We start from the raw sequence: 23,779 nt of genomic DNA on the forward strand, positions 1-23,779 counted from the left end.
CAAATAGCAATTATTTGAAGTAAAACACAGAACCAAAAAGGGAAGATTGATAAATCATAAGCAATGCGGATGAAAATGGACGAGACAAAGGTGCAATCAATTCTGGTAGGTTCAATGCTATTCCAAATAAAGGAAAGTTATTGTAATTTTCTACAATTATTAGAAATATATGAGAAATGGATTGCTAACAAAAAACAGCTGAAGAAGCGAAGAGATAACATTGCAGTGCCAAGTTTTTAAGGAAAATTTAGTGTACGGTGTCCGGATAGCTGGAGTTCAACTTCAAAACAAGTTCAACTTGTTAGCACTGATGAAGGGAACAAGTGGTTCCCGAAATATCGGTATTTGCAAGAATAAATATCCACACCAACGAAAAAGAAACAACAAGTTTTTATTACTTCAATTCCCTGCTTGTCGAACGTAAATCCAGTATCGGATTAATGTTTGCTGCATTCGCTAGGCGCGCGCGGTCTTATCCTTGGAACTAATATTAGACAGAATACCAACTGGCAGATTTCGGTCCGAGGATGAAGAATGTCTCAATAGTGCCGTGCTACGCAGCAACGAAGAATTACGGTGCAGAGTGAGGAACTTTCTATAAACAACTGAATGCAGTCCAGGACAGGCTCCCTAAAGCTGAGGTTGCAATCGTGGTCGGAGATCTGAATGCCAAAGCGGACTTTGATGGAGAAAACGATATGGTGAGAGGTTTGCGGGTTTCCGCAGCTTCCGTTGCCTCGTTATTGGTAGCACATTGTTCGAGCAGAGTCTACCATAAAGTCAATTGAGTTTCAACTGACTGGCAACGTACATCTTAACCAGATCGCCAATATTGCGATCATCAGTAGATTTAGGACTATTTTTGGATGCGCGCAATTTCTCGCCGCATGCAATAGAACCCATTTTCCCGACAAGTGGGTCGCGCTAGAATCATATAGTGCTGAACAGTAGTGTCGGCTTCTCAGTAAGATCGGGAGAAAACTAAAATGCATTTCGACGAACCGGAAACGATGTCGCGTTGATATTTTGAACGCACCAAGTTTTACTTAGGAGATGAGACCACCATGTAATTTTCAGTAAAGGTTCGGATAGTGTTTGCAATTATATACATTGGACGAAGGAAATTATAATGGTGATATTGGTTTAGAAAAATATTCACATGTCTCAATAAATATTCAACTTCCAACTATCAATTCTTCATATTCGCAAAGAAATGAAGCTTAACAAAACTTGGGAATATGGCCCAAAACACCTGAAGCTCTCGAGGTCCTACATAGTTAATCCATATTAAATTTGAAAGAAAATTATAGTCAAGATCATTAGGGAAACTTCTCAAAATTCAAAAGGCTACATAGGCTAGTTGGTAGCTGAAGATTCGAGGTCCGTACACAAGGAGATATTAGGACCGGTCTATGAAGAAAAACGAACTGGGACTGACCTGAAGGAACTTTTCACGAGGTAGATTACCCACTATGCTTGGTTATGTATGCTGACCATAGGAAACTTAGTGCAAGGCGAAAGTACTGAAAGTCCCGGCAACACATTGGGAAAAAAATTACTGTATATTAAAAGCATATGAGTAACTTTTTAACTATGATTTTTGACTAAGTTAATGTCACATTGGTTGTTGAAAAGCAGTTCTGCGTAATTCTTAATAGGAATATTCCACATTAAAACTATTAAATTTAGCATTCATTTTATTTTGAACTCACACAATTGGCGCAACAATCCGTATTGGATCAGGGCCTTGAAATGTGTTAGAGCACTTCATTCAAGACCGTAACGGTACACTACACTACACTGTATGAGAAAATGTGATGAGCATTGCGCTCACCCAAGATTATTACCCTGATTTGACTGAGGTACTTATTCACAGCTGAGTCGACTGGTATCCGACGTCAAATCACGATACAAATCCCACTGCCACCAGCGAGATCTGAACCGTGACCTTCCGTACGACAGCCTTATGCTCTAACCACTCGGCTATCCGGACACACCTGGCCTTTAATTAAGAAAAAAGTTAGGGTGTTATCCAGGGTATAAGACGACACCTCATCTTTGTTCTAGGTAAAACTGTCAGTCGCTTTTTAAAAAAATTTTGTACTTTGCCAACATCGGGGTTCGTGGTCCAAAAAAACGAGTGGATGCGGACTCAGGACCATTTAAATTATAATAAATTTTTTTACATTTAGTTAATTTAATTCTTCTGATTTAGTTTTTACCAATTTTGTTGATGCAGGATCTATAATATAAGCCAAAGAACTTTTATATGAAATTTATTCCGGTGTTATCTCCTATAATTTAATTGAACGAACTCCTATGTTCTAAAGTATACATACGGTGTGAGGATGTATACTATATATATCCTAGCATAATTTTCCACCGTAAACCGTACTTGCAATCTTTTTTATATGGAACGATTTTGTCAAAAGCACTAGAAGAACTTCATCGTGAATCAAAATGACATCGAAGTTTCAATGTTAATAAATCAAAAATCTTCGTCTAATCTAGAGAACCAAATTATTATATTTCCATTTGGCACAAGTGCCCCCAAGGATCACTCGGAACAATTGAGGGCAACAGGACGAATAACGCTGCGTAGATATTGGATTTGCATGAAGCAACTTTATGGCGCAATTCACTGTTTACTGAAAGCATATATCCAAGATAATTAAATCGATCAGTACTGTATTTGTAGAGCGGTGAATATTGATGTCCCACGAGACAGTGTCCACGAAAAGAACGAGCTGATGTGATGAGGAAACCTGTTCCTCGATGAACACGGACAAAGACACGGGAGATACTGAAATATCAGCCGCATTGGAGTATTGAGTCCGCACCCAAACCTGAAAAATAAACAAACAAGGAGATTCGCATGCACCTATCGAAATATCATCACGCAAATTAGACTGAAAATTCAAAAATAAAAAAACGGCTCGACCGCGCATCAGCATCATCATCAACGGCGCAACAACCGATAACCGGTCTAGGCCTGCCTAAATAAGGAACTCCAGACATCCCGGTTTTGCGCCGAGGTCCACCAATTAGATATCCCTAAAAGCTGTCTGGCGTCCTGACCTACGCCATCGCTCCATCGAAGGCAGGGTCTGCCTCGTCTTCTTTTTCTACCATAGATATTGTCCTTTCCGGGTTGGATCATCCTCATCCATACGGATTAAGTGACCCGCCCACCGTAACCTATTGAGCCGGATTTTATCCACAACCGGACGGTCATGGTATCGCTCATAGATTTCGTCATTGTGTAGGCTACGGAATCGTCCATCCTCATGTAGGAGGCCAAAAACTCTTCGGAGGATTCTTCTCTCGAACGCGGCCAAGAGTTCGCAATTTTTCTGGCTAAGAACCTAAATTTCCGAGGAATAAATGAGGACTGGCAAGATCATTGTCTTGTACAGTAAGAGCTTTGACCCTATGGTGAGCTGAAAGAGGCTCTGTTGGCTGCCAACAATCGTACGCAGATTTCATCATCGTATCTGTTATCGGTTGTGATTTTCGATCATAGATAGGAGAAATTATCAACGGTTTCAAAGTTGTAGTCTCCTATCTTTATTCTTCCTGTTTGACCAGTGCGGTTTGATGTTGTTGGTTGGTTGGTTTTTGGTGCTGACCACCATATACTTTGTCTTGCCTTCATTGATGTGCAGCCCAAGATCTCGTGCCGCATGCTTGATCTGGATGAAGGCAGTTTGTACGTCTCGGGTGGTTCTTCCCATGATGTCGATATCGTCAGCATAGGCCAGTAGTTTGGTGGACTTAAAGAGGATCGTACCTCTTGCATTTACCTCATCATCACGGATCACTTTTACTGGGCCAGTTTAAAGAAGACGCATAATAGAGCATCCCCTTGTACTAGACCGTTGTTGATGTCGAATGGTCTCGAAAGTCATCTTGCTGCTTTTATCTGGCCTCGCACATCGGTCAGGGTCAGCCTAGTCAGTCTTATCAATTTCGTCGGGATACCGAATTCTCTCATGGCCGTGTACAGTTTTCCCCTATGCTATCCTTAGCGGCTTTAAAGTCGATGAAAAGATGTCCATATTCCAAGTTTTTCCATCGCTTGCCGCAGAGAACATTTGATCTGTTGCTGATTTGCCTGGAGTGAAGTCTCTTTGGTATGAGCCAAAGAGTTCTGAGCGTATGGGGCTATCCGGCCTAGCAAGATAGCGGAGAATATCTTATAGATGGTACTCAGCAACGTGATACCTCTATAATTGCTGCACTGTGTGATATCTCCCTTTTTATGTATGAGACAGATAATGCCTCTTTGCCAGTCGTCAGGTATTGATTCGCTGTCCCACACCTTGACCACAAGTTGTTGAAACACTTGGTGTGATTGGTCGCTTCCATATTCAACCGATTTGGCTGTAATTCCATCGGTTCCTGGCGACTTATGATTTTTAAGCCGATGAATCGCACGGACTGTTACTTCTGTACTTGATGGTGGCAGTATTTGTCCGTTGTCTTCAGTTGGCGGGACCTCCAACTCGCCGATGTTCTGGTTGTTCAGTAGTTCATCAAAGTACTCAGCCCATTACTCCAATATGGCCATTCTGTCGGAAATCAGATTTCCCTCTTTGTCTCACAGACCTGTTGGTTTTCTCAGGCTTCCTTTTTCCGTCTGTGAAGTCGCTTCTCCGCTCACCGTAGTTCGTGATAAGTTTCTGCGCGTGCCCGCGTTCTTTGAGCATGCAACATTACGCGGTATGAAGTATTCTTCCGTTCCATAGCTAGCTTACATTCATCGTCAAACCAGCCGCTCCGACCCTTTTTGCGGCTGGGGCCAAGTATGTTTGTGGCCGTATTTATGATAACGTTCTTCAGGTGATTGTGAAGATCATTTGTTGATGCTTCATCTCCAGGATTTCTGTTGACTGCGGTTATTACGGCATCCATTTCCCTCTTATAGGTGTTGCGGAGGGCTGTGTTGTGGATGGCTTCAGCGTTAACTCTTACCTGATTATCAGAGGGAATTCTGGGTGGTGTTGTTATTCGAGCTCGGAACAGCATGCCAACGAGATAGTGATCCGATTCTATATTGACCCCCCTATATGTTCTGACATTCATCGAGGCTGAGAGGTGGCGGCGTTCGATCAGCACGTAGTCAATTTGGTTGGAAGTGGTCCCGTCTGGAGAGGCCCACGTATGTTTGTGGACCGCTTTCCGCGTACTTCCAACAACCATTTCGTGTGACACTGCTAATTGAATGATTGGCAGTTCGTTATCATTTGTACTTTGGTGTAAGCTATGGAAACCAACGTATCGCCTGAATACGGGCTCCTTCCCTACTTGACTGTTAAAATCCCCAAGTATGATTTTAATATCATCGACCGCGCATGAAGCAGTAAAATTCCAGACCCGAGTGTCGCGATCGAAAAGGAGGGTCCACAACGAATCACATCCTTGAATAATGTTCCTTCTGCCTCAGAATTGTGATGAGGCGCGGCCTCGAGAGGCCCCCACGCTGCCTTAGTATCCCCAGGCCATTCTATTGGAGGATGCCATTCTTAATAAAATGAATTTTGCGGAGCGAAACAGGAATAGGAGAAAAGGAAGTCTTCATATGTGAGGTATTTAGTTAGAATTCATTATAATATATATTTTTGCATAAATGCAGGGTGCTGCATAAAATGTATCGTAAAGAATAAATGATAAAATAATAAAAATAAACAGATGTATACAAATATAAAATAATCGAAAAAAAGAATAAACTCAAAATTCATGCATAAAAATCTTCACTAAAAGGATAATAACAAAAGTTGATAAATGATAATAAAACCAAAAATAATTTGTTTCATGCAAAAATACAGAACTCCACGGGTTTAGTTCGCGAGATATAACAATCAGTTCCCTTTCTTTAAGTTTTAAAATTATATGCTTCAGAGACGCCTATCATCGAAATAATCCATTTACTTTACACTTGGAGCTACGTTAAGGTCATTCATCATTCAGATCACTGTTTTTATGTAAATCAAATTGTTTTAGAAATATAAATTTTCTGTATTAGACAAAGGCCAATTATGGCTCGGAAACCAGAGTGTGCACTCTGAAGTATTGCTCGTAAAAAAAACAGACTCCTTGCTACTTAATAATTCGGAAAACCTGGAGGCAAAACGTTTACTCTCCCAAGAACCAAACTGAACTCCTCGGGGAATGCCTTTCAATTCCTCCTCACCATATATAATCGCATCAACTCATTTCACACTCGAAAAGAAAAAGTCGAATCCTCCTCATACGGTTATCTCGAAGCAAAACTTTTCTTGTCAATGAACTGAACTGATCTCCACGAGGAATGCCTTACAATTTCTCCCCACTTTACTCTGTCAAGAACCAAACTCCACCCTCCTATTGCGCCCAGCTCATCAAGCGGTCCCGGACCCAATAATTTCTGATCCCCCCGACGCCCGAAATTGAACGTCGGCTCAGCGGAAGTTAGAATCAAATCAAATTTTTGTATGGCTATATGCTAGCACATTCGCACCAACCTGGGCAAATTTAAGTATAAGCAAAAGGCTCAACGTACATCATTTAATTGCAATAGCGAATTATTAACAAATTCAAATTGAAATTTGTTCAAATGAAATTAATAATAATAGTCGTTGGCGCAACAATCCATATTGGATCAGGGCCTTGAAGTGTGTTAAAGCACTTCATTCAAGATCGTAACGGTACACTACAGTACACTGTAGGAGGAAATGTGGTCAGCATTGCGTTCGCTCGAGATTATTATCCTGATTTTGACTCAGGGACTCATTCACAGCTGAGTCGACTAGTATCCGACGTCAAATCACGATACAAATTCCACTGCCACCAGTGAGATTTGAACCGCCACCTTCCATACGACAGTCTTGTGCTCTAACCAGTTAGCTATTCGAAAATTGGATTGGTTTAAGGGAAACCGACCAATTGTAAGGTTTGTTTAAATGAGTAAAATTAGTTATATGTTAATATATTACAGTCCGGATAGCTGAGTGGTTAGAGCACAAGGCTGTCGTACGGAAGGTCGCGGTTCAAATCTCGCTGGCGGCAGTGGGATTTGTATCGCGATTTGACGTCGGATACCAGTCGACTCAGCTGTGAATGAGTACCTGAGTCAAACCAGGGTAATAATCTCTGGCGAGCGCAATGCTGACCACATTGCCTCCTACAGTCTACTGTAGTGTACCGTTACGGTCTTGAATGAAGTGCTCTAATACACTTCAAGGCCCTGATTCAATATGGATTGTTGTGCCAACGATTATTATTATTATATTATTGAATGGACTCTCTTGTTGGATTGACCTTGGGAAAGGCGAATGACATTCCACCCATGTCGCAAAGCCGCGGCACCAGGGGAAGGCTACCACGGACCAACACCGCGACCGAAAAAACTCTTTACATAATAGATGTTTAACGTTTGCCCGAAAAATATACCCCTCTTCGTCTAGTTTGGTGACAAATTAATAAAACCGCCACAGTATCAAGCGAAATTGGAAAATATTGTTACTGTTGGACGAAGTTCCCAACACACGGACATCCGCAAGAACTTCCACGTGCAGCGCAGATATGGTTTTGTCCTCTTTTTGTTTGTGCACTAAGGTAACTGATAAAAGTTCTGCTTTAAAATGCTTGAGGTAAATTTCTACATTTTTCCGGTGGGAAAAAAGCAACAACCTGGTATGTTAATCATGTATTTGGTGAAGGAACCACTAATGAACATACTCGGCCACGATATTCCAAGAAGTTTGGTATGACGACGAGACCCTTCAAGACGTTCAAAGCAGCAGTCGACCACCAAAGGTTAGAACGCTCTCAACGACTATCGCTTCCAATCCTTCAAAATTTTATGTAATTGAAATAAATAAACTTGTTTCCCATTGGAAAAAATGTATTGATGGTATTGGTTTTTACTTCTACAAATAAACTTTTTTTTTCAGTGCTGAGATGTGTATATTTGAATTTAAAGCCTGCAAACCGCAAAAACTTTCTTAGCAACCTAAAAGTAGTCCAAATCTGATACCCGCACACTGGTAAAGCTTCAATATAATGATCGCAGGAAATATAACAGTAGATTGACGAACATGTCAAGGTCAGTTTACCAACATGTGCCAAAACTTCTGAACGTATCTCTTCTAGTAAGTAAATCCCCGATGATGCCACGGACGAGTTGGTTGAACCTTTACTAATGCGAGTAGCACCGTCTCTCCCACCTTGTCTTTCTTTACTTAGATGCGCGTGATGCACGAGATTATCTATTAAACAATCATTGAAGACTTAAAAGTGCGACTAACTGCAATGATGAACTTGATTGTTCTACCGAAGTCTCATCAGAATCGACCTGTCATGATTTTTATATTTTAAGTGATCGCCGCAGGCACTGGTTTCAAAAAGACGTAGTAGAGAAACTCAAACAGATGCGACATGTCCACCACCAATAGCACTAACTCATTGTACGCAAATAAACTGAAACATTTTGGAATGTGCTATCATTCAGTCAATGCTTTCTGAATTAAATAGAGTAGCGAAGTAGCGTCCTTTATAACATGCGAATACAAAATCGATTAAAATCGGATTTTTGATGCGTTATCCGTTTGGCTACTCTTTATCGAGTCGAATATTGGCCAATGATCCAAAAAACTAAGCCACAACTAGCTATGATGGGGTCAAAAGATGAAATAGAACACCTTGGATACAATTTTAGCTTCGGCAACACCTAAATGACGGTATTCGCTATGGCATCCTGCCAATTTACTTTCTTCTTCTAATCCAAATACACAAAAGTAAATACAAAACTTTACATACAATTTAACCATACTATATTATCGAGAATGTAAGAAGGTAAATATACATTATTTCAAAAGAAGTAAGAAAACTTAATTAAACATGTAACTACAACTAATTGGCGACAAATGTTGTGAAAACATTGGATCAAAATAAATACTAACATAATTCATATAAATTACACATAAATATTAGAATTCAAAGCGCGATTCAAAGAACTTATTGTTACATTCAGTGTTGGTTGCTTTTCTCTTTTAACGCCATGCAATTCAACCGTTTTTCTTTACAATGCATAAAAAACTAGAAACACTTTTTACGATTTCCATATTGAATTTGTAGCAAATATGTATAAACGTGAAATATACGATTAGTTACAAGAACACTTCAAAGTTTGATTAATGTTCAATTCCGCATGCCAACGTACTTTCTCAACGAATTTAGTTGTACACGATTGTCAAGTTTAACGCATTCCGTCTGGCTGAGACAACAATGGTACAAAAGATTACTTCAATATCAGCTGGTGAAACAGTTGCATTAAGCCTTTTTCTATTTTTACCGTTTCCCATCAGCGGGGATTACTATAAAACTAGCACTCAGTATAGACTTAACTGTTGCGCATGGTTTCTTAAAGTCAAGCCAATCATAAAAGCAGTACCACTGGGGAAACCAGTAATTCCGCATAAACGAGCCGGACGGAATAAGTTAAAGTAGAACTATCGGAAGGGGGTACGTGTAAAACACCGATTGGATTTCACATAAAATCACGAATCTTTCGCCAAATATATTACAAGGCCGGTAAAATAAAACGGGGAGCTTCTGTTCTCTTTGGTAAGTCTAGACCTTGTCCTGCACAATCTGTTCTCGTGAATTCACAATCTCGGTCAAGCAGGGAAGTGAAGGCAATCGTGTTTGAATTGCTCCAGCTTTCTGCAATCGTTCTAATCTCTCAATTACTTACATTTTCTAAGCAATACAAATTCAACTACAAAAGATACTACTTTTCGGCACAATATCCTCATGCGTAATAAATTGGGGATTCACTAAAGGCAACACAAGCATGGCATTCAACAGCGCTTAGTCTACAATAAACGCAAATTATTTTAATTCTATTTGTAATAGTTTTATGCACGGCCAACTCCATACTTCAAACGTTTATCAAAATAAAACTTAATTATCAAAGAATGATTACAAACAAAGTTGATTTTTTCTCGCTTCTTCGTGTGTTTAATTTGATTCGCAGTTGATTTCAAATCTGCTACATTTACATAAAATTGTTGGGTGCGACAAACACTAGCTTGCCAATAAACAAATTCTAAGTGCGTTCGTGTTGTAACTAAATTTTGAGACATCTTTCAGTCATGGAGATCAGTTTATATGAACCGCTATTCCTTTATAAATTGCCGAATTGTGGAATTGATGTTGAAAGCGGTCCAAAGTATTCACTTCAGAGTTTCGAATTTATAATATTAAGCAAATGAAAATACCGCGCTTGATATACGCTCTGCAATTGCATTCTTTGTAACAATCAAAATATGAGAAAAGGTAATGTTTTTAAGTTTCCTTTCATACAATGAACAACATTAATAAAATGCAAGAATTGGTTTTATATAACTATTTTGAAGGAAATGAACGTTGTAAATAAAGTAAATATATGCGATAAAAGTATGTATCGTCTATGATTAAATGTAAAATTAGTTCATTCCTAAGTCTTCGCAAAAAGTTCTTATAACACTCGATGCTATTTGTTAATGGTTTTATTTATCCACTGCTTTTGCTGTGTCCAGTGTGTCCACTTCCAAAATTTTTTTGTTGGAAATTTCAGTAGCGTCGCTGTCCAGATCGATCTGTGAAATAGACAGTAACGAATTTCAATGAAATCCAAAACGAAGTTTAAGCGTTTTAATCGACTAGAACCGATAAATGGAGAACTTTTGATAATTTAACAAGGGTGCGGAGATACAATTGATAAAGGTGACGTTTCTCCTTCCTCTTCTTTAGGCTTTTCGGGGGCTGCTCTAATCTCGGCCATCCGAATTAAGAACCTCAAGCTACCTTTTAACGTATCAAACCATTACTATGTCGGTCGGTCTTTGGATTCCTTAGCTAGTGAGTTCTCATCAACCAGGATTACATAATAACACTATCGAAGACATTTCTCTTGAAATTTCTCCACAATGTATTTAACGCCATATAGATCGCGGATATCCTCATATTATAACCATTGATCTAACACAACATATTCGCCTCCATTCCCCCGACGTGCTTAGAGTTTGGCGTCAGCCAGCGCTCACATCCATAGAGGACGACAATACGTACGGCGATGGGGTAGATGTTTTTTCAACCGATCGCTTATGGGATAAACCACAAAGGACGCCAGTTTTACAGCGCCACTTCATTCAGGTTGCACAGACACATGAAACAATGTCATGGCCTAGTTCACCATTGGCTGAGAGGTTTAATCTTAGTTATTTAAGTCGTTCAGTTCTCGGGAGACTGCTGTCACTGATAGTGAAAATGGTATCTCTCAAAATAACCAAACAAATTTAAAGATGGAAAAATGAAAATTGTTGGAATCGTATGAACAAGAGCGTTGTACTGTACATAGAATAATCTTGAAGAAGACTAGGCTTTTTCCTGTTAATTTTGTGAGTGGTAGCTCTCGGATGTCATGCAATAAGATCACCGAAAAAGTTGATCTTATGTATTCGGTAAATTTTCTCCAAAAATTTAAAGCTGCAGGATTTGTCAATTCTACCAAAAAATCTAACAAATGTAAGACAAATTACATGCCCCAACGCGTCCTGTTATCAAACCCAAAATACGCAAATCTACATGCGAAAGCAAGAAAATTGGTATCCTAAAGATTCATATTCAAAACATTCCACTTGTAGGCCTGGCACCCCGTTGTATATCGGTCAACATATGGTAAACTCCCCAATGCAAGGACAGATACGTGTGTGTTTTCTCATTACGAATCACCAACAACATATTTCGGCACAACTACTCTTAATACTTCTCATTCGCGCTGGCATTAAGTTCCCTCCAGGCCCTTGGATCTTTTATATATGCAAGAACACTTTGTATTCAGTCGCCAGACGAATTCCTGTCTTGCCACCAATAAACGGAGAAATAATGGGCAACACACAATCATCACAAGGATCGTTTACAACCCTAGGCTATCAGCTATCAAACAAGCATATTCATAGCTGTCCACAATAACTGCGACAATCAACAATGCCAACCAATACAAAGTTCCAACGCAACGCAGCACAAAATCTCACTCTGTAATTCAACTGCAATGACATTCCAATGCAACATCTCCGAAATTTCAGTCTTCTTGGTCGAACATCGTATGATTGTAGTCATACATTAGACGAAACTGTGCAGATCTTAATTCCAACTAATCCATAAAATCTCATGACAACTACTAAAACGTACTTCGAAAAGATTAAATTTCTAATGTTTGTAGAGGGATATCACCAATAATCCACTGAACGGTGCAGTACCTGATGACTCACGGATTATGGAATTGAACTATGATATTCGTAAACAGGTAGCCAAGCATCGGAATCGAAAACGCACCTAAACAGCTCCAATCCCATATCTGGTATCAGTAAGCTCTCTTACATTAATAGAGCCATCACCAACTCTACTCAAAATAAAGTGAATATAAGCGTGCGATGACCCCAAAAAACAGCAGTCGCAAGTGAAAAAAGCGCTTAATACGCTGGAAGATTCACAACCTAAAGGCGAATATTGATGATCTGGCAAGTCTGCCAATTACGTCTGAACAGTTCGCAGTCTGACCTGTTACCACTGAAAACATCATGCAGGTACCCGTTAGCCGGGCGGTACTATCATTTCAAATTTGGCCGTGAAAAGGATTGAGACGCATTGAGCATTCATAAAAATGAACAAACTCATGAAATTCTCGGTCACTACCTAATCGGCTTGTGCGGCGACGGACTCATTAACGCACACACGCTTAATCCCCTTTACGTCCAGCCGGATTATCGAAACCTTTTTCAATGGATCACCGGCCGCCTGGACAGTCCAAACTAACAGGCAAAACAAATCCCATCCACATTTCAGCCGCCGATAACTGCCAACTATTCGGACGTAAATGATAGGCCTGCCGGATCATAACTGACGTTGATCAGACGCTCGAATTCACTCCGTTTAAAATTGCCCAACCCAATAAAAGTCCAAAGCTCAAAAGCGTTAACATCGGATGAAGCAAACGTGGTAATGCTCAGAAAACTTGGCATACAAGCCATTAAGTACATTACGAGCATTGTAAACCTCGCGATGCCGTCTTCATGCTATGCAGAAACGCAACATCAGGCAAATCTTATCGCCTAATCCCCTTATTATCGCTTGTTACCGAGATGCTCAAAGAGCGCGACTCAACCGCCAATATCAACCCGACTTCCAAAAGTTGCACAGCACCACAATGGATTTCGATGCCACCATATTTCAAGTTCATAACGTCCTTATCTAAGACGAGACTTCTGAAAGCCACTTTTTGGAGAGAATAAACTGAGAGACATTTACACCTGGCAGGTTATAATAATAATTGTTGGCGCAACAATCCATATTGGATCAGGGCCTTGAAGTGTGTTAGAGCACTTCATTCATGGCCGTAACGGTACACTACAGTACACTGTAGGAGGAAATGTGGTCAGCATTGCGCTCGCCAGAGATTATTACTCTGATTTGACTCAGGTATTCATTCACGGCTGAGTCGACTGGTATCCGACGTCAAATTACAATACAAATTCCACTGCCACTAGCGAGATTTGAACCGCGACCTTCCATACGACAGTTGGGAGGTTGGTAGTTATACCAACCTCGTGCTTCGCGAAGATAAAGTTTTTCATTCATTCATATTGACTGATTATCTGGAGATTTAAGAAAAAACCTTCTAATTGATAATAGTTTCACTCCTTCAGTCGAGAAAAGGACACAGGGAAGAAAGGAACGGAATGAGGCCCGATGAGAACTATCCCTGTAAATCTGAAAACAACTTCTGACCAACAATGATACAGATCTTCCAAGCTGGAGAAGAAAATACAGCTGCGCAATCTCTCCTCTTGACAGATGTCTGTATTGTACTATAAACTCGACCTGATGCTCATACAACTTTCCGAAGATTTATTTCATCTTATGGTTTATGCCAGCACGAAAACCACGTTGAGGTTGCTCCAAGCCAACGTTTTCTTTATGCTGCTCTGAACAAGATCAATCTTAATTAAGAATTTCTTCGGGATACTGTCCAGATATCCGTCGATCTGATTCGAAGGGCGACAATTGCGGTGAATAGGTCACTTTTGGAAAAGGGCGACAATTCCATGCAATGGAGAAGGGCAGACTTCTTGGAAAAACCTGGAGGGGATCATATCCCCCAGTTTATATGGAAGCCAGGGAACTACGTGGCAAATCTCTTCAGTCGAAATTGATATTTATGAATGATTTTGAAACTGTTGCCTTGAACAACGCACCCAGATACGGCGACCTTAAACATTGAACGCGCAGGCATAAACATACTAGTAAGAAACGAAAAGCAGTACTTTTCAGAATAAGTCACTAAACTCCATCGAGACCATAGAAAAAACAACTATGGAAAGATGCTTTGAAATGGAATTATATCGTACTTCTCACATGTGGGAAATATTTTAATATTGAATTTACAAAATAAAAGAATATGTATTCCTCTTTCTCTAATGAAGATTGCAACTTGGTCTGACCATGGCATACATGAAATCATTCGACTGACAACCTATTCCTACCAAACAATATCGCTCCGACACCACCTTAAATTATTAAATACTAAAAATGTCATTTTCAAAATCAAAATTCCTGAATTATAACTTGAAAAAGTTCTCCATGTATCCTCTTTCAACTAAATATATCAATAAATTTACAAAATTCCTACACTTACCTCCATTATAACGCCTTCAGCTTGCAATCGATTCGAAGATAAATTCGCTGCATCATTATTAGAGTTTGAATTTTGCGCTGCCTTCTGTTGTAGATCCTTTTCAGCTTCATATTCTTTAAGTACGCTATCTAAATTGTACCGTCTACGGTAATTGACAAAGAACGTCCTAACTTGTGCTTCAGTTTTGGTACCAATGATTTCGGCAATCGCCTAATATTTATAACGAAAATATTGTATCAATGCATAGAAAACAAGGTGGAATTTGAAATTTGTCTGCCTACCTGAAAATCTTTTCCAAATTTCTTTACACCTTGAACAGCTAAAAGTAACTCATCGTTGCTCCAGCGCGGGTTTATTTTGCTAGCATTTTCTTGTGGGCGTAGCTCTTCTATACTGTCCGAGTTTTTCCGTTTCAAAGAGCTTACAACCTGTTTATTTTGCTGAACCTGTTGATAGATTACGAGAAACATCTTAGCTCATGTAAATCAATTATATATTTCTTTATTTTGATACGAATTATTGATGAGTTTTAGCTATGATAAATCAAAGGAAACGATGTGTCATTGCTATTTGAGGTTATATTTCAATAAACGCACCCCTCTTTACATTTACGAATTGGAATCATTTAAAAGAAATCCTATTGAAGCGCTAGATCTGCTAGCTTTAACCATAAGGGCAGTGATGTATCAAGAGTACACACAAATTGAAAAGATTTTAATGTACGCTAACCGCATTATCCAAGTATAAAAATATCTTGAGTGATCAAAGAAATTAGCTTTGTCCCCTCTCACCTTTTCTCTCTTATATTGAAATCGTGAACTCAAGAATAAAATCAACATAAACTCTCAAACATTTTCAATGTAGAGATTGAAAGATAAAGCAAAACAACAATAAATTCAATTGAGCTTGCTTACTTGACTTAGTAACGCAACAATTTCCCTATCCATATTAGACAGAAGTTCATCTTGATTGTTACTTGAACCCGCTAGAGCAACGATATCGTCATGATTTATATGCATGCCACGTGGCGGTTTCCGTTTATAGCGCTCAGCATTTCGATCGCGAAACCGTTTACCAAAATACGGTCCCGTTGTTGGCCGTTTAGTTCCTGTTCGCCTATTTACACACAAGAAATTATTATTTAGGCAAAATCAATCAAGCCAACATGAAGTTGTGTTTCCCCAATCTCTAAATCAAAAATTCACATCTTCATCATGTGGAAATCACAGACATGTTGGTCAAAACAAAGCTTGTTTTTCCTGATTGATGAAGAAACACAATGCCATGTCTTAAGTCTCTAAGAAAGATATGTACCTCCAGTGGTGAAAGCAACTATTACATAGTCTCCCGTGTGGCGTATTATTTACCATATTGCAAGGAACACCGCACCCACTACAACAACCTGCCGTTGAGGAAGTTGCCTGTGTGTTCGAGTTGGTTGCAGTACTAGCGACACCCGATTGTTGCAGCGTTGGTTGCCTTCTACTCGTTGCCGATACATTAAGCGTTTTACTTTTGTTATTTGCTCCGCCAATTTCACTGTTCAATTTCAAGTCTTGAGAAGCAACCAGCGAGGGATCCTATTCAATGAAAGGATACATCAAGCGTTAATATGCACCATCCGAATATGAAAGAGAAAAAGAGAGAAAAGGGACAACGTTTAGTTTTAAAATGTGTAGATTGTTCCTGTTTCTAAATATTGTGCAACATGTCGCAGAAACGCAATTATACGAAAATAAACAAAACAAAACATATGCTGGACAGCATATCGGAAACTATTGAAAGGGGGTAATGGTGCATACTTCAAATAACAATGTGTTAAAAGGAAGTATCCGAGTGTTAATCCTGTTAAAGGGGGTGCTGCGAATGTTTATACATTAACTTGAGAAGGTTTAGAAATTTGTCCCAACCTTACAATGCTTTCTACAGATTCCTAATTGCTTTCCTTTCGGCATATCAACTTATATATTTGGTAAATGGAAGAACCTTTCGGCTAGGATCTAATCTCCCGAAAAATAAAGGATCCTCTACCGATATTGAATAAACTCTCTGTGAAAAATATGTAACTTCAATGACCTATGCCCCTCCCACAGCAATCGTATACATAAAACTACACATTATTAAAGTAAATACCCTTCCGAGCTAAGGTACACAGGACCGACAATAGGTTACAATAACAAACTTCAAAGAAAAGGATTTGATCGAAAATATTTAAATTGTTTCCAAGTAAGTGTAGTTTTTACAAATAATTTACATAATATCACTCACTTCATTGCGAGTTCACGTTGAGGTTCGGATATTAAACCTCAACTTGCTGGTATTGACTTCTAGAAAATTACATCATAATATCAAGTCTGCCTCACTCATCATCAAAATCATCACTAATTCACTCCTAAAATCACACAATGTCCACAATCATTTAGACAAACATTTAAAAAAAAAATAAACCGACAAATATATGTATGCATCTATATATATATACAGTGCCCGCCAAAAAAAAATGTTCCCACCCAACACTTTTATGATTCTACCTTATTAATTACGTCTAGACAACATTTAGTCTCGCCTAATGATGTCTGTTTTGAGATTCAAAGTTAAATGTTGGTGTTTGAAAAAGTTCGTCATATTCAGATTTAGTTCAGTATCAGTTTTCTTGAAGATTTGGAAGGAGAGAGAGTGAAATCCCTAATATTTAATGAAAACATGTCGGGAAGAAATATGCTAAGTGTTGAGGAAAAGGCCCGTATTCTTGTTTTTGCGAGAACGGAGTGATAGGCAAATAGGGAGCAAAATCAATTGTTGAATGAATTAGGACTCAGAGCTCGAAGACCAGCAAAAAATGCCGATTTTAACGAAGGCTATTCGAAAAAAAGGCTGAATTGGGCATTGGAACGACATAAGTGGACTGCGGACGATTGAAGGTGAGTTGTGTTCTCTGGTGAGTCTAAATTCAGTTTGCTAGAGTTTGACAGTCCTCCCGCAGTGCGAAGAAGAAAAGGAGAGAGGTTTGACCCCCAGTGTATTGCACGAACTGTAGTAAGTAATGATTTGGGGATGCGTGCTGTCAACGCAGAAAAGTACAAAAAAGTTATCGATGATTGCGTTGTTCAGTCAGTAGAAACACTGCATGAGCACTTTGATGAAGTACTGTTTCAGGACGATTGGGTTCCGTGTCAGAGCTCGTACTGTACCGTGTCAAGTTTTTTATCTGTTTTACCCTCAATGCGGGTCTTATTCACAGGTAACATCTTGAAAAGAGGAGCTTGGCTTACAGTCGCTGCCATGGCCAGGAAATAATCCAGATTTGAACCCCATAGAGAACTTATGGGCGTTCATGAAGCGGCGACTGTAGCAAAGATTGATATTGAACAAAGCAAATCTAGAAAAACTTTAGGAAAGATATTTCTTAATGAAATTCCGGACGATTTTATTGAAAATTTATACTAATCAATGCCCGCACGAGCTGCAGAAGTGATTAGTGATTTATAGATAACCTCACTTACCTACTTTCAACAACAAAGTGTTTGTGTATGTGTTTATTTTCGTCGTCTTTTGTACTCTAATATTAACACACAAATCTTTGACGAACGTACCTTTTCCCTCAAAACTTCAGCTTTCCTTTCCACCATATTTTTTAAATAGAACTTCTGTTGATGTAAATAATAAGAACTTCACATGCAATCACATGAAGCACAACTTTATTCTAAAGCTTCAGGATAAACCCCTTTTGAACTTGAATTTTCTTTCCCACTCGCAGTGGTTAAATTTTTTTGTCGGGTATCATATCTTCGCCTCACGCCCTTTTGGCATAATTTGCATTTCCTTTCAGATAATTAGCGTCCTGAAATAATAAAAACCTTATTGTTTCTTTTTCGTTGGTGTAGATATTTATTCTTGCAAATACCGATACTTCGGGAACCACTTGTTCCCTTCATCAGTGCTAACAAGTCTTGACTTGTTTGTTTGCAAGCACCAACGTAAAATAAACAACAAATTTTTTATTATTTCAGATAATTAATAGTTGGAAAAACCGCATAATTACACTCACATTAGCGTCCGTCGATTTTTTTTACAATCTAGGAATGTATAGAAAAGTCTCCAATTTATTTACCAAAAGGGTCATTACGAATTACCCATTTGTATACAGACCATCAGAGCTGAATACTAATGATTTTATGGCTTACAAAATGCTCGTATATGATTAAGAATTATTTTTACCCAGCCGTGCACATTTGACCGTACGCAGCCTCAATTAAAGCCCAAATGATTCATTTAAACCGAATGAAATACTGTATATAGAAACCCATTATATATAATGAAAAATAACTACTTAGCTGTTTAAGCAGTTAAATGATAACTACCCTCAGCTTTTCTTTACAAGGACAGTATTTTCATTTTAATGAAAAGTACCCCTAGTCAAAACCATTAGCAGATCCCTAATGAGAAATTTGAAATTAAAGCAATACAAGGCGCAAGAAGCGCCTGATAAGTTTCCGGGTACTTAGCGATGACTCATCACTTTGGTACTGATAACGCTAAATGTGCGACATACGGAACTTTTGAAAAAATCGTATCGATTCTTGAGGATTCTGTACCGTCTTATACAATGTAAAGCTGGATGATTCAAGTACTGAATGCTTTCTTGATTTTTTTTTAAGAATATTTGGTTACACGATGCTTCCAGCTCGCAGGGTATATACGTTAATATATAGATATCGTGATCGGGAATATTTTGACCCCTAGATAATGTGCACGATCCACGACGATTTTTTTCAAATTTTAGATGCGAGTTGTTGCTGAGAACGGCTCTTTGAAATAATCGACGCACTTATTCCCTTCGCAAAACTAATATATGCTTTGAAAAGTTTTAATCTAGACCTTCCATCGACGCATTCTCCGTTCGCAAGTATGGGGGATAAGGGTCGCGAAGGATGCCTTAAAAACTACAAGATGTCCACCGACAATCGAGAGAACTTCCCAAGTACTTTTTCAAAGAACCAACTCCATCCTTATCCAGTGGTAAAAATTGGTATAAAATATTGAATTCAACATTCAGTTTATAAAAATTTTGAAGTTCATTTGGAAAAGTTTGAAGTTAGTTTGAAAAGTTTTGAATTTTTTTGAAAAACCCTGAATTTGATTTCCAAGACCTATATATTCAAATTGCAGTGAGAAAACTTCTTGAATGAACTGAGGGAGCTAAGAGCAGGACACTATCAAATACCTCATTTCATTTGGTTCTTGTACTGAAATGAGTGTTACTAACGATGATTGAAATGAAAACGTATTAGGTCTGAGAATGAAGCCTGGTTTGGTAGTATTATTACTTTTCTAGCATGATTGTATTAGTAATGAGGCAGCATAGCGAACATTCATCGAATCACACTGTGACTAGGAACAATAGGTTTCAAATCCCAATATCAAAAACATTCGTTACTCTAGCGAGCATCAAAATTATTCGTATTAATTGCTATTCAAATTTTGAATAAACTCGCTAGAAAAAGTAAAGAAGTTCAGCTAAATGCGATAACAGATGATAAAAGAAACTTTGTAGATTAAAATACGTATATTGAGATTTGGGAATTAATTTGAATTTTTGATATAAACTCCTACTGAGTGGACCGCGGAATTTGGCTTTTGCGGAGGAAGGCGCAACAATATTAAAAACGTCTAAATCTAGCAAGTTATACATTTCTCGAGCAATACAGTAATGAAAGTTTGAAATTACGTGGTTTTAAATAGTGCATCTAGCTAAAATTGTCCTTCACTATCCACACAATACTGAAGTTTAAGTTTAAGCTTTCATAGACTCAATGAAGCAGCCAATCCGAATATTGTCCTGCAGTTCTTCCAGTGTATTGGGACAATTTTAGGTTACCCCAAAGCAAACATGACGCTGCGATAAATGAGGCGTTCAAGCAGCCAGTTGAGCTCCCCTTTCAAAGAGATAAGCCGTTCGCGAAACGTTTGCCTCATATCATCCACCCGCTGTGTGCTTTGTGGTATCTCTTGTTTAAACCAAATATTCTGTAATTGCGTTGCATCAAAAACATTCTTACATTCACAAGATACTCATTAATTTTGACTCTACTAGTTTAGTTGTCACTTGATTTAGAAAATTCATCCGGCCTGCCTAAAGTTTTACTTTCAATCCAGCGCTCAACCTGTAAGTGGAACATAACGAAAAGCACTGATCTGGTATTCCACCAAGCGCTAATCGAATATGGATTCATGGATCTGTGTACACCCTTAAATTAGAATATTAACGGGACACAGAATTATACTATACAAACAAATAAAGTTTCAACGAAATTTTTATGAAGTTCCACATTGTAATCTCAAAAAAAATCAGCAACGTCACAGATAACAAAGGGGTATATAGTTGAATAATCAACTTCTTAACTGCATGCAATCCATAGTTTCGTCATAAGATACACATGTAAACGTCTCCGCTACTGTAGAGATGCCAACTCGCATTGCAACGTTTCGGACTCATGGTCATGTCCATCACAATATAAAATGAGGCAATTACAAAAGCTTTAATAAAAACCCTTCAATAAGAAAATGAACCCCGTCCCTAAAGGGAGAATTGTGAGAAACAACTCCCATCTGAGTTGGAAGTTAAGTACAGTAAAATCCGGATAATTCGTATGGTCAAGTGAGCGAGTTTAATATGATTTATCCAATCGATTTCATTCATTTTCCGAAAAGTATGAAAACAGAATCAAAAGTGCAAAAACAGTGCGATACTCTTATGTCATGCGCGAAACTAGTCGTGATTATCGACTACAGTTAACTCTCATCAGGATAGCAAAGAAATCTCATTGTTGGCACAAAAACAATATGAATGTATTGCCAGTCATTTTCTGATTTTTAAAATATACCTTTACACGCTGGTTCTTTGTTCTTCATTCTCAGCAATCCCTTCAATCGGGAAATTTACCATCGACGGCAGTGCTTGTTCTTAGCAAACCAACCATCTTCAACAAGGAATTTTATCCAGTGATGATAGCAATATAACGCCTAATTTTTTGCCGGTAAACCTCAATTCCTGCTAGAGGTAACGTTTACCATTGGTCGACTTGAGGCCAAAACTCCTGTTACAATCTTCTCTGGTGTTCATTTGATTCGTATCTTCAAGCCGAGCGTTAACATAAGGTTTTCCGTTGGTTTTTGATTTTATGTGGCTAATTACCACGAGACAGTCTGGTTTTTTTCTCAGTCAATATTACTTTCGTTTTATTTCTTACACGTCGCATCTGATTTACGCCTGGTACGCCAACAAATAAGCAACATGGTCGGCGTTCCAAAGATCCGGCGCTAGAATGGATTCGTGTGCCACCCTCGACGGATCGTTACAACCTTCAATTGCTTTCATCCACCCCGCATTGTCTTGGCGAGTCTAATGAGCTTTTTGAGCGTTTGTCTGATGGTGTCAAGCATCAGATTGGTCGGACGACAACTCAAAGTCTTATTTACCTTTTCTTATCAGCGATAGCCTCACCACATTCCAGACAAAGAAAACTATCTCTCTTCAGGCAATCGCTCAACACGCCATGCGCTAAGTCCAGCCAATGGTGGAACACTAGCTTATATACCGTTACCGAGATACCTTATTTTTCATAGAGAGGGGTGCTTCTACCAGTGCTTTTATGTTGAAAATTGGGCAATGACCATCAACCTGGAGGGGATGCGTAGATCATAATTCTGGTAGAATGTAGTTCCAAATGTTCGTTATCAAAATCATGTCTGAATTTACGGCAGTTTCAACTTTTGTCCGTCCACCAAACAGTGTCTCCAGCACAGCTCTCCCTATTCCAACAACCACGGCGAATCTCTCGACATTCGCCTTCGCGGCTTCCACCCACAAAGCGAACATCGAGCTAGTGCACTCCACTTTGGTACAGAATGCTTTGATCATTGCTTGCCGAAAGTTCTTCTGAATTACCACCCATCCACCGAAAACGAGGTTCCGACGGTTGTCAGGAATACGTACTTGGCGGATCATATGTTTAAGACTACGAGCCCCCTTCTTATCATGTGTCTAAGACTATGAGTCCCGTTCTCGCAGCCATTTCGCAGATTCGTTTTCCTATGGAGTTTGGATGAAATACATATCACATCATCATCATCAACGGCGCAACAACCGGTATCCGGTCTAGGCCTGCCTTAAAAAGCAACTCCAGACACCCCGGTTTTGCGCCGAGGTCGACCAATTCGATATCCCTAAAAGCTGTCTGGCGTGCTGACCTACGCCATCGTTCCATCTCAGGCAGGGTCTCCCTCGTCTTCTTTTTCTACCATAGATATTGCCCTTATAGACTTTCCGGGTGGATCATCCTCATCCATACCGGAGCCGGATTTATGAGAAGGCTACGGAATCGTCCATCCTCATATAGGGAGCCAAAGATTCTTCGGAGGATTCTTCTCTCGAAGGCGGCCAAGAATTCGCAGTTTCTTTGCTAAGAACCCAAATCTCCGAGGAATACATAAGGACTGGCAAGATCATAGTCGCGCGAAACAGCTTTTGTAACCTGAAATAGGGTCTGTTGGCTACCAACAACCGTGAGCGGATTTCATCGTCATATCTGTTATTGGTTGTGATTTTCTACCCTAGATAGGAAAAATGTTCAAGGGTTTCAAAGTTATAGTCTCCTATCTTCATTCTTTCATTTGACCAGTGCGATTCGATGTTGTTCGTTCTTTTGGTTTTGGCGCTGACGTTGCCACCATATACTTCCGTCTTGCCTTCATTAATATGCAGCCCAAGATCTCGCGCCGCCTGCTTGATCTGGATGAAAGTAAACTGTATATCTCGGGTTGTTCTTCTCATGATATCGATATCGTCAGCGTAGGCCAATAGTTGAGTAGACTTTAAGAGGATGGTGCCTCTCGCATTAACATCGGCATCGCGAATCACTTCCACACACTCCAGGACCAGGTTGAAGAGGACGCATGATAGGGCATCCCCTTATCTTAGACCGATGTTGATATTGAATGGTCTCGAGGGTGATCCTGCTGCTTTTATTTGGCCTCGCACATTCGTCAGGGTCAGCCTAT

At 39.3% G+C, this 23,779-nt stretch overlaps 1 protein-coding gene across 2 annotated transcripts in view; it reads right to left on the reverse strand.

The window, feature by feature from the left end:
* Nucleotides 1–23,779, reverse strand: part of LOC119653768 (REST corepressor 2) — a 46,185-nt gene that overhangs the window by 18,411 nt on the left and 3,995 nt on the right. The window contains exons 6-10 of one of the 2 annotated variants that reach the window (XM_038058759.1): nucleotides 16,034–16,299; nucleotides 15,634–15,835; nucleotides 15,001–15,165; nucleotides 14,720–14,929; nucleotides 8,791–10,622 (exon numbers count right to left, since the gene is read on the reverse strand). In XM_038058759.1, the coding sequence (XP_037914687.1) occupies nucleotides 10,533–10,622; nucleotides 14,720–14,929; nucleotides 15,001–15,165; nucleotides 15,634–15,835; nucleotides 16,034–16,299 (933 nt within the window). In that variant the 3' untranslated portion in view covers nucleotides 8,791–10,532. Of the gene's footprint in view, nucleotides 1–8,790; nucleotides 10,623–14,719; nucleotides 14,930–15,000; nucleotides 15,166–15,633; nucleotides 15,836–16,033; nucleotides 16,300–23,779 lie in introns of those variants that run through there. The other variant, XM_038058760.1, reaches the window with a different exon arrangement.

This window comes from Hermetia illucens, chromosome 4 (assembly GCF_905115235.1).
Source record: "Hermetia illucens chromosome 4, iHerIll2.2.curated.20191125, whole genome shotgun sequence".
In the NCBI taxonomy this organism is placed as follows: domain Eukaryota; kingdom Metazoa; phylum Arthropoda; class Insecta; order Diptera; family Stratiomyidae; genus Hermetia; species Hermetia illucens.